Source organism: Propithecus coquereli, unplaced genomic scaffold (genome assembly GCF_000956105.1).
Source record: "Propithecus coquereli isolate 6110/MARCELLA unplaced genomic scaffold, Pcoq_1.0 Scaffold65, whole genome shotgun sequence".
Taxonomy (NCBI): domain Eukaryota; kingdom Metazoa; phylum Chordata; class Mammalia; order Primates; family Indriidae; genus Propithecus; species Propithecus coquereli.
The window spans coordinates 6,480,170-6,492,384 of NW_012152507.1; the positions used below are offsets into that span (position 1 = coordinate 6,480,170).

At 42.6% G+C, this 12,215-nt stretch overlaps 1 protein-coding gene across 1 annotated transcript in view; it reads left to right on the forward strand.

Moving 5' to 3' along the window:
* The window catches only part of PANX1 (pannexin 1), a 44,307-nt gene extending 37,138 nt beyond the window's left edge, over positions 1–7,169 (forward strand). The window contains exons 3-5 of the mRNA XM_012660060.1: positions 4,432–4,655; positions 5,780–6,438; positions 6,985–7,169. Of these exons, the coding sequence (XP_012515514.1) occupies positions 4,432–4,655; positions 5,780–6,438; positions 6,985–7,064 (963 nt within the window). The 3' untranslated portion in view covers positions 7,065–7,169. The remainder of the gene's footprint in view (positions 1–4,431; positions 4,656–5,779; positions 6,439–6,984) is intronic.
* Positions 7,170–12,215: the final 5,046 nt, after the last annotated feature.

A 12,215-nucleotide genomic window follows, 5' to 3' on the forward strand; every position in this document is an offset into this window, starting at 1 on the left:
CTCACATGAGCTGGAAACCCAGCATGATCCTAGTTCCTTCCCTTTCACTCCCTCACTTCCGAGTGGGCGCTGGAGCGGATGTCTGTCCCTCTCCTCTGCTCTCCCTTCTCTCGCTGCTGCTGCCTCTGTTCAGTGCCTAACACATCCTGCCTCTGCTGCAGTGACCTCCTGCCCCATCCCTCTCCTTTCCAGTATGTTTCCTTCTCTGCAGCTGTAATGATTTTCTAAAATAAATTTGATCACGCCCTACACCTATGGTTTCCCGCTATGTAAAGTGTAGGAGTTTCAGGCCTTCGTAATAAGGTTCCTGCCGTGTCTATGAGTTGCCCAGAGTTGCTGTGACAAATTTTCACAGCAGAAGTTTATTCGCTCATCATTCTGGAGGTGTTGGTAGGTTTCTTCTGGGGGCTCAGAGGGAGAATCTGTTACGTGCCTGTCTCCCGGTTTCTGGTAGTTGTTGGCAATCTTTGATGTTCGTTGGTAGATGCGTCACTCAGTCTCTGCCTGTGTCTTCACATGGCCTTCTTGTAAGGACACAAGTCATTGGATTAGTGCCCACTCTAATTTAGCATGACCTCATCTTGTGCTCACTTCGACAGCACATATAGTGTGACCTCATCTGAACTAGTTACATCTGCAGAGACCCTATTTCTAAACAATTGCTCTATTCTGAGGTTCCAGGTAGAGGTGAATTTTGGAGGGACACTATTCAACCCACACACCCTTCCAGCCTCAGCTCTTTTGACTTCCTCACTTGCTGACTTGCTCATTCACTTTGCTGCTTTGGAGGGGCAAGAATTTCACCAGATGGACAAGAGAAAAGGGTTGCAGGCAGACGAAAGAGGATGCCCGAAGGGCCACAGAGGATGTGAAATGTGAGCTGAGTCTTAATGTAAGGTTTTATTTTATTTTATTGCTTCACTGCACTTTAAGACATAGACCAAGTGTTACCTCTTTTATGAAGCTTCTGTGACGTCCCCAGGGACTTTTCCATTGCCTCAGTACTTAGTCCTTACATATTTTGTGGCCATCACTTTTCTGTTTTGATTGTTTAATTACTGGCATGTTCTCCCCTGGCCTGTGTTATCTTGGGGCAGTACTCTGCACCTAGTCTGTGGGAGCCATGCGTCCAGCCCCTGCCTGGCATGGAGCAGGAGCCCAGGAGAGGTTTTCCCATCTGCATTAATCCCTAAGATGAGGTCACATGCATTTCAGGGGAGGAGCTGTTCAGTCCTATTTGGATGGTTCTTTGTGCTAGATGAGGTGGAGGGCATTTGACATGGAGAGAATTTGTAGGAGGCCATGCCTTCTAGGTTCCTTCCATCTGGCAGTCCTGTTGTTCTAATGACAACCCCTTCCAGAAACAGCACACATTTTTAAGGCAAATAGACTGAAAATTGTGGTTGCAACAACTGCTTGGTTCCACATTGCTCCGAGGAGTTTCCCTGTCGTTAGAAGAGCTGAATACTAATTTGGACATCATGCAGAATAGTGCAATCATGGTTTTAAGAGATGCTGAGCATCTCAGACTAAATGTGGAGTAGGTGGAGCTTTTGAGCAACGCTGTTCCCATCCACAGAAGCAGTCTCAAAGCACTGTAGCTCTTCCACATTGCTTATTTGGGCAAAAGAATTTTAAAGGCTATAATTTAATGCTTGTTTGGATTCCTTTTTCAATTGAATTGATTTTACTACCTTGTTACAGACTCACTGAAAGTCACCTTTTCATTTTTAATGGGGGGAAAAAGAGGTTTGACTGTGGAGAAAACCAAGAGATGGGATATTCAACTACATTCCTACAGAGGTGCTCAAGATGCACTTTAAGGCAAAAAGCAAATACCCAGTAGGTAATAACTTTAAACGTTTGTTTTTCTAATTACAATGAACTTTGCTGAACCATTCATTGGCACTAACTATTGCACTGCTTGGGAATGTTAGAAAATTGCAACAGACTGTAAACAGTCACTTTTTAATTCTGGGGAACAGTTTGAGGTAAAATGCCATTATTCAAGTTGCTTTGAAACAAAAGTGATTTATAAAAATATTTCATAAGCCCAAGTTAGACATTGTTGTCTCCCAGTGATTCCCAGAGAAAATGCCTGGCTCTCTTGGTCATGGAAGCGGCACAAACTCTGTGGCATGCGGTTAATGTTTTTATGCTAATGGACACCCTTGAGAGTGAGCACGGATTGAGCACGCGAACGTTGCTTCTCCCTACAGCCAGCTATGAACTATGCAGCCAGCATTCAGCTAATCATAGCCTGCTGTGTGTGTCATTGTGTAACAGCCCTTTGTAAATTGGGTTAATAATTTCGAGAAACCCCATCTAATGCCAGAGCCCCAAAGTAAAGTAGCCATCTTGGTGAGAGGCCTTTTTGAAGTTTCAGGGCCATTTGTACTGCCCTCTTCCCTCTGGGGCAGAGATTCCTAATGTGGGTTCATGATAGCATCAGGAAGTCTGCAAACTAGGATAGGGAAATACACGACAGCTCTAGTTTTCATTCACTTCTAACTAAAGTTTAACATGAAAAAAGATTATATACAGGCAATCATCCATAATGGTATTAGCCGTACCTGTGAGTTTGTCACCCATAGAAATCACAAATATTTTGGAATATGGTTAGTCTTCACTACTTCAAAGTTACAATAGCTATGAAATCATCTGTTAGAAGCTATTTAGTGTGTTATAAAGAAGCACATGTAAATTTGTTTTTTAGTATTTTGACTATATCAGTATGAACCATTTCCTTCGTGACACTATATGCCTTACTTATGCTTTTTTAAAATGTTATTTTTTATGAAAAACAAGGAAAGACTAAGGAACTTTTGCAAAACCAAGGAGACTAGGGTGACAGGACAGCTAAATGCAGTGGATACGCTGGATCGGATCTTGGGTCAGAAAGAGGACAATAATGGAAAAACTGTTGAAATCCAAATTAAAGTCTGGAGTTTATAGTAATGTGCTAACGTTGGTTTCTCAGTCTTGGTAAGCGTGTGGGAACATTCTCTATTGTCTCTGCAACTTCTCTGTACACTGGCAATTACAGGGAGGGCCATGGTGTGGGGTCCACGGGGGGTCTGCTGCCCACTCCCAGAGATGCTGGAAATGAGGAGTTTTGTGTCAACTTGAGGCCATTGTGGCCTCTTCCAATTGTGACTCTGAGGAACCGTGGAGATAGACCAATCCAAAGGTAAAGAGAAGTTTTCCAGAGAAATAAAGTAATTTGGAATGTATTATCATGGCTCTAAGGTCAGAGGTCAGAGGTCGTATTCTGCCTCTCCCCAGCTCTGTGATCTGGGGCCAGAAACTGCTCTGGGCCACCTCTTCTTCTTCCCCTTTGTGAAATGGAGCCACCCATACAGGACTTATGAGGGTCATCATGAGGACTAAAGGTAACCTGTGTGCCCACCTAGCTAGCTCTTTTGTTGGTTTACCTGGAGTGCTTTAGTGCCTCTTACATGCCAGGCCCCATGCTAAGCATTTTTGATAAATTATCTCCTTTAATCTTTATGACACTTGCATTACATGGCCATTTCATACATAGGGATCCTGAGGGTCAGAGGCTCGGTGACCTCACTGCCCAAAGGCCACAAAGCTAAATGCAGATCTGCGCTGACTGCAGTACGTGGTCATCCTAAGTCTTCTCTTGAAGCTAAGCCCTCCCTAGCCACCCAGTAGACCTGGTTACCAGGCTGCATCCAGATGCAGATGCTCTCACAAGTCTGTTGCCCATTGTGGCTGGCTTCTCTGGACCTCGCATTAGCTACCGGGTAAATGAGGGTGTTGGACTGTCTTCAGGGTCTGTTCCAGGACTAAAGGTTCATCCACATTCTGTGCCTTTAACTGCTTATTTCAGCTGTTTTATTGGGATGATTACTGAATCACTGAAGCCAAAATTTTTCTAATTTGTTCTGGGTGAAGTTATTTATTTATTTATTTTGGCATTTTCCCAGATTCCAGAAAGGAAGAGCAGAGATGTCTAAGCCTTAGGTACCTCTTAAAACCACAAAAATTAAACAACAACAACAAAAACCCAGCAAAAGCCATTGTGATATTTACCTGTTTTTTAATTGGGATTTTGTTCAGGGATTGATTACTCAAAAGGACATGGGAGTGATTTGATTTTTTCTTTGTAATTAGGAAGGAGATGCCGTGTATCACCATGTAGTTGCCAGTTACTTCCAATTAATGTCTAATGAAGAAGGGGAAAAAAAAAGGTAGTTACCAGTGTGAAGTATTACCTGGAGAGGCGAATTTAGCTGTAAGAAGTCATTATTAGATAATAAGCCCAAATTCCACAAGTGCTGTGGGCATGCACATTTGTCTCAAAATGAGAAAAATTGAGAGCAGCCCTGGGCGCTGTTAGGCTGTTGCAGTGTGTGTGTGTTTGGGCGGGGGGGCCTGTTAATGCCATGATTTCTCTCTTTTCAGTTTTTCCCCTACATCCTGTTACTGTTCGCGATCCTCCTGTACATGCCCCCTCTGTTCTGGCGTTTCGCAGCTGCCCCTCATCTCTGCTCAGACTTGAAGTTTATCATGGAAGAACTTGACAAAGTTTACAACCGTGCGATTAAGGCTGCAAAGAGCGCACAGGACCTTGACTTGAGAGATGGAGCCTGCCCAGTTCCGGGTGTTACTGAGAACACAGGGCAAAGGTAACTTAGCCCCAGCAGGTAGCGGAGCTCGCCTGGTTTTGTAGTTCTTTGTCCTTCTCCTGCCAGTCTGGGCCTAGAGTTCCCGTCACTAGTAGGTTGGGAGTGGGGAGGGCGTCATCCACCTAGTGACAGCCCATGGGAGCCAGGGACTCTCACTCTCCCCAGATCTCACCCCCACCCGTCTGTGCCAGCATCTGTCCTCTGTCCAGACTCCTTCCTTTGTTGAGGAAGGAGTCACCATCTCACCTCCTGAAATGTAGTTCTCACAGGGCTAGCAGGTTAAGCTACTACGTGAAGCTCACTTGCTTTGTTCTGCTTTCTCCTTAATGGAGAAGCACACAGGATTCCTAGACAGCTGAGCTGAGAGAAAGGCTGTGAGAGACGTGAGGAGTGAGTAGTGCCCTGCCTTCCCACATTCTGCCTCTGGTTCTTGTTACTGACAATAGGAATCACGTGAACAGCTCTCAAGCGTTGAATGCTTAATATATCCCAGACACTGTTTTGAGTGCTTTAAGTGCATTATCTCATTTAACCCCCAGAACAACATTATTAACTAAGTGCATTTATTTACCTTCTCTTCCCCTTTTTTCTGGATAAAAACACTGTCCTATAGCTGTAAATGGGAGCGTGAGACCTGAACTGTGTCTGTCCGGGCCCCCAGGCTGTGCCCGCCCCCACTGAGCTGTCCCCACTCCTTGCCTGTAGGAGGCAAATGTGTTATGGCTGGGCTAAAAAATTCTTTACCTTATTCTGCATACTTTAGTGAAAAACTGTAGTTTAACCAAAAAACGCAGTTCCTGTTCAGGAACTAATTAATTCATTTAACAAACGTTTAGCATTTACTAAGTGCCCGGTGTCATTTTAAGATGTTCTAAATACTAACTCATTTAATTAATTAATAATGTTAATATCTTTAAAATAGTAAGGGGAAAAGTATTTTTTTATTACTTTTCCTCCTCTTTTTTTTGTAACCTAATTTTATTCTCTAATACTCTAATGAAGTTATAGGTAGAGAAGTGTGGGAGTTTGAGATTTTTGGTGTCACATTGTTGGATGTATTTATGCCTTTAATATTTGATGGTCTTGGTGAGTGTCTAAATTATTTTTGTTTCCTTTCTTTTTAGTTTTTGGGAGATATCTGAAAGCCACTTCAAGTATCCAATTGTGGAGCAGTACTTGAAGACAAAGAAAAATTCTAATAACTTAATCGTCAAGTACATTAGCTGCCGGCTGCTGACTCTCATCATTGTACTGTTGGCATGTGTCTACCTGGGCTATTACTTCAGCCTCTCCTCGCTCTCGGACGAATTTGTCTGCAGCATCAAATCAGGGATCCTGAGAAACGACAGCACCATCCCCGATCAGTTTCAGTGCAAGCTCATCGCCGTCGGCATCTTCCAGTTGCTCAGCTTCATTAACCTCGTGGTTTATGTCCTGTTGGTTCCTGTGGTTGTCTACACGCTGTTCGTTCCATTCAGACAGAAGACAGACGTCCTCAAAGTATACGAAATCCTGCCCACTTTCGACGTTCTGCATTTCAAGTCTGAAGGGCACAACGACTTGAGCCTCTACCATCTTTTCTTGGAGGAGAACATAAGTGAGCTCAAGTCTTACAAGTGTCTTAAGATACTGGAGAATATTAAAAGCAGTGGTCAGGGGATCGACCCACTGCTCCTCCTGACTAACCTTGGCACGATCAAGATGGATATTGTGGACGGCAAAACTCCCATGTCTGCGGAGACAGCGGGAGAGGAGCAGGGGGACCAGATGACAGAGCTCAAAGGTAGGGTTAGCTCTATAGGGCAGAGGCTGTGGGAGCCCACGTTAGCACCTTTGCAGCAGCCTTTTAGGAATACTGACAGTCTTTACCCTGCCCACCATTTAAACTATTTTCCAAGCATGGTCTTAGGTGGAACCCTCAGTATGAGGAGAGATGAGGAACGAATTGGTGTTGCCCCAAATTTCCAAAGAAGGAAAACATCTTCGCTTTTGCTAGTGGTTCTCTCTTCCTTCCCTCGCTATGTCTCATGTGCTGCTTATTGCAACAGCACTCCTCCTTGTCTTTCTTGCTTGTTTTTGTCTCGTCTTCCTGGCTTTTCTTTCTGTGCCTCTGATCCTCTGGCCTGTTCTCTGGCTTTCGAAAGAGACTGGAAGTTTGTTAATTTAATTATTGCCTTGACCTAACTTCGCTGCACTCCGAAGTTAGGCTAAGAAGCAAAATGTGGTAAAGCAAAGAACACGAGATAGATTTTTAGCAGAAAAGAAGTTGGTTAGCACTGATAGTCCCTGCCACGCTTCTGTTATAAATATTTGTTTTCAATTTTGGCAGGTCTGAACATATCTAGTGAAACTAAAGCAAATAATGGAGCGACAAATGCACGGCAGAGACTTCTGGATTCTTCTTGCTGATGATTTTTTTCCTTGAACTTCAAATCTGTGACTTCTATAACATGGGATTCATTTTGGCTAAAGCACCCCTGTTGGGGTCACAGCTGATTTGCAGTAAATGGCTCTCAGTAGAGAGACGAAGCATGTCTTGTTGAGTCCCTAATGAAAGTGTTACGGAAGAATGGTTTATGAACTTCCCAGAAGAAGCGACTGGGAGATAGGTAACCCATAGCAAGCACGTATGGGTAAGTCCTCATCACGGGAAAAATGGAGAGACTGGGACGAGTAGTCAAGAGAAGTAGCCCTTTAAGAGCCTCAGAGAAACATCTTGCTGGACCCACAATGCGATGAGACCCAGGGCTGCTGGAGAGCAAGCACTTTGGGAGATATGTTTTGTTTTATAAAATAATAATAAGTACATCAGGACATAATTTAATATGAATCTCTTATGGGCCCTTAATGACTGTTGGATGAGAAAAACGTTCACCGGCTGACTAATGGCCCACAGGTCGACCTGTTCTTGGCAGCGTCCTAAATTGGGTGTAAATCTGGTGCCTGGGCTCTCGCACACTCAAGCTCTCTTTACATGTACCTGTCAGCTTGGCTATTGGAGGTCCCATCGCCACTATTTGTTGCACTCTGCCCTGAAGGGCAGCAGGCCCACGCACTGCTCTGAACGAAAACTTAGTTAAGGAGATGGAATCTAAAGGATGTTCACAGTGGCTTCGATTCAGGAAAGAACGCTTCAAAAAGAGCCCAGCGGAGAAATCTGAATTTACAGAAGTTAATTTAGTCACTTTCAAAGAGATTGTTTACAGGGCGTTCCCCTGTTATCAAAGGCATTTCAAGCAGGATTTTAGATAAACGCCTTAATGAAACACAGGAATATTTAAAGTAAGGGGCACTTTGCCTAATACGGTAGAGCACATAAGTGACACTGGTGTGCTCGTGTGGTGTGCTTGGAGCCAGAACAACTGAGAGGTTTATTCTGTTTACATTTAAGCACAGCTTTAAAAATTCATTCTAATTTACATATAGTGTTAGAATTGAGGCCATTTGTGAAAACCATTCTAGCATTGATGGAGAAACACAGAATAAAGCTCACAAATGGGTGGCTAAGACAATGTAAGCATCATTTCGTAAACATTTAAGACTGACTCAGAATATATCAAAAAACTGTTCCCAATTCTAACCATGTAAATTGATCTGTGTTCATGTTTTATACAAAAAAAAAAAACTTTAACATCTGTGGACATTCCCATTTTTATTCTTAGAAAATTAACACATAGCTTAAGTGAGTCATCCGCAGGAACCACAAAGTTTACTTTTGATTCTTAGGGACAGTTGTTTACCTAATCAAATTACTGTTTTGTGATGGACAGGAATTATATAAGCTGCTGTCTGCCTTTCAGAATTTTGAGAAAAGCAGATTTTATTTGTGCTTCTGTGACAGTTTCTGAAAGCTAGTAATAAATATCAAGGTTGCAAACAGTGCTTTAAATTAATCTCTATTCCATGATATTTATTATTGTTGCATTATAGTGTGACTTAGAAATGGCGGAAACCTAAATGATTGATTTTGCTACATTTTTATATCACTGTATCTCATGTAGTCCGTCACAATTTTCTACACTGGTTTCTTTTGAAAATTTGAAAAGATGTATGAAATATATTTTTCTAGAACATGATTTTTTTTTTCAAAAAGCTTCATCTTCCCTATAGACTACCACTAATTCGTATTTTGAAGTGGTAGAAATGGGTATTTTATTTTAGGAGGCCAGGAACTCTCTAAGCCCCACCACATGTAATCCTTTTATCAAGAGTCAGTATCATTGGGTTCTTGGAGCTCTCTGAGCTCCAGGAGGGTCTGTGATTCCCAGACACCAGTAACAGGCTGGGTGTGTAGGTATGAACCGGCAGGTGCCCTGTTTAAGGACTTCGGAGTCAAGTAAAAGCAGCAGAGACAAAGGCAAGTACTAGGAGGAGAAGGCAGAGCCACAATAAAGGCTCTGCCAGAGAACTCCTTGCAAATGCTGTGTGTTCTTGGGAGACACAGTTTTTTGTTTTTTTTCTCTCTCACATAGTTTCTGTAACAGATGGTTTTGAGTCTAGTTATAATTTTTCCCAGAGGCAGATGACCCTCTTAAGGTTCTTTAGCCACATACCCTCTAGGTTGAAGTTTGGGCGGAACACTAATAGTGATTTTGAACAGTAAGGGCTCCACTTGCCTTTTGAGTCTTACCTTGCAGGGGATGGGGAGAACGAGCCTGGGGACGGGGCCGGTACACAGAGTTGTAGATGAATAACCGTCATGGCTCCAAAGGGCTAGCATGGACGTCTGGTGATGCTTTTCAGCTTGGAAAAAAGTATTGTTAAGAAAGTTAACTCATCCATCCACTGTGAGTTGCTGACTTGGAGGACTACTTTTGAGGAGCCACTTTCTGAGGTGGCAAGGAATGCTTTTATAAAGTACTCATTGCTTTATAAAACGGGAAGGATAGGTCCTAAATGACCACTCCAAGGTTACTTCCTGACTTTGTTTGTAGTTCATGTCTCCCTAGTAAACCACCGTGAGGCTGCTGAACCAGACTTGTGGCAACAGTGTTGCAGCTAGAAATGACACAGGTCATTATGAAAGCAGTGTCCAGCACACCTTCAGTTTTACCAAGGGACAGGCAGAGACCTCTAATGTAGAGGTTCCTAAACTCTGAGGGGTTACAAACCCCCTTGCAAATATTTTTAAAGCTATGGCCCCTCCGCTCAGATATACACACATTTTAAATGCACCTGCAGAGGTCGTGATAGTGTGTGCATCAGAGGTTGAGAAGCTGTGCTCTAAAACAGCAAGCCAGCAAGCCACACGGCAGAGAACAGGGCTCCCTTTGCCCTTGAGAAACAACTTCTAGCAGTAAGACTCAGCTGTCTGTTTGCTTAGTTAAGTCATGTTTGCATACTTTTGAGTGAACTGTACCTTTTGAGTAACTGCCTTCTTTTTCCAGAGTGAGACTGAGCAAGGTCAAAGTCTGAGCGGCAGCAGCAGGCCTGGGATGACCAGGCAGCCTATGTAGACAGCTGTTTTCTCCCCGGCCACAAGGCATGATCTTGCAGGTTCAAGTAATCGTCTCTGCTCTCAGCATGTCTGGAATATGGGGAGGATGGGCATAACACTTACAAAATGCTCTGTCCTGCTTTGCAGCTGTGCTGTGAGAAAGCTAGAAACTTCCATCTGCATGGTGGGTCTGGTTTGCATGAATATGTTTCGCTGGTGGAAGCTACCTGTCCTGGAAGCTACATCACCTCCTGTCCACTGCAGCCTTTGTGCCTGTGAGAATTAGGTCAGCTGTAAGAGGCGGATCCTTAGACACCTTTTAAAATGTGTCCATGTTTGGTTTATTTTGCTTATTGTCAGTCCAGGATCCATTAAAGATCTGTGAGGGTAGGAGTTTTATCTGCTGCTGTAGCACAGACTCCTAAAACAGTGACTGGAGTAGACTGGGCATTCTGTAAATATTTGTCTAGTGAATCAACAAACTGTTAGGACAAATCCTAGTTTATTGGCAACTCTGATTTGATTTTAAAGGGCAGATGATCCCCTGCAAGAGAAGGTGATGCGAGGCTCATTTAGCCTCTTGGTAGAGAGAAGAATATTTCCACAAATAGTTTTCACATTAGGTAGTGACCGTCCTTAGCCTTTTATTGTGGAGCAAGTCATGACCACTTTCTAAGTTCAGTACAAGTTCAATGTTGACATACAGTCATTAGGGAAATTGAAGTTTTAAAGGTCCTGGTCTCAGCAATTCCCCAGAATAAGCCTCTTGAAAGGGGATGTTGATTGAAAAGTGCAGTTACCAGTAATTGAGGTTTTATCTGAGGGCACCAAGATGAAATGGCTCCTTCTGAGCAATCATTGACATTTTGGCCCTATTTTCACAAGTAAAGTGAGACCTTTAAAAAGATTGACAAAGATGATTCTGTGTCGTATGTGGAATATAATAGATGTTAATTCGTGATTGGTTTTCCTGCCTGCTTTAAATGAAATGTATTGTGTTTCTGTGTTCTCCTTTAGCTGTAAGAATACTTTGTCACCAAAGCATGCGATTTAATCAGTAATTGTTCCTCGAGTTCCTGAAAATTATGAAAGTTACTTAAGCCTTGAGTGCTTTTTTCCCTGCCCACCAGCGGAGAAAAATCCTTGTAGAATTCTGCAGGGTTACAAATGTTCCTTACAAAAACTGAAGCCATCAGCTCCTCTTTAACAAGTTGGCTTTTTAAAAGCACCATAATTACAATTTAATGGTATTCTGTAAAGTGGTACTTTAGGCATATTTATATTCTTTTTAATGATTAAATTTCTATAAAACTTTGAAAGAAACACGTGTATTCTTTTTGCTGTCACCGTAAGACTGCTGCCAACAGATGAAGAATAACTTTTAAAATTAAAACCATCTTGGTTTCATTTCCACGAAGATCTGAAGATGAGAACAAATCATAGTGTTTGAAATGATTTTTAAAAAGATACAAGAATCTTGAAAGCTCTGCATTTTGGTGGTCATCACTATTGTATTTTATATTTCCGTGAAAGTAAGTCACTTAGCCAAAGCTGCATTCCAACCATGCTGACTTTCATTTAACAGAGGGGCGAAAGGCTAAAGATCAAGGCTACTGTGTCTATAGGTAAAGGTGAAACAATGTTTTAGTTCTGCACTGTTGTATCCACCTAAATAAACCTTCTTTGAGTAATGAAAAATGTCTTAATATTTCTTGCCTTCCCTTTAGGGAGAGTCATTTCATGGAAGATGTAACAAGAGATGAGTCGTGAAACGTCTTGAGGCTCATTTCTGTCTGCTGGATACATAAAATACAGCAGATTCCGTTGCTACTTGCTAAAATCCAGCTGGCAGTAACTAAAAGAAGAAAGTCCTTGATTAAGGGCCCACAGATTCTGGAATTTCTAAAGCAGAAATCACATGCTTTCTGATTGAGAATTGTTTGCCTGGGTTTGGGAAAGAAGAAGTAGGGACCATGTGCTCTAAACATGGGCTGGCCTGTCCAGCTCTCTCGAGAGGAGGACTCCTTTGTACAGTGGTCAATTAGTGCAGTTTACTGTTGTTGGTAATCAGAGCCATGCGAAATCATAGTACAGTGCCTGGTATATAGTAAGTATTCCATAAG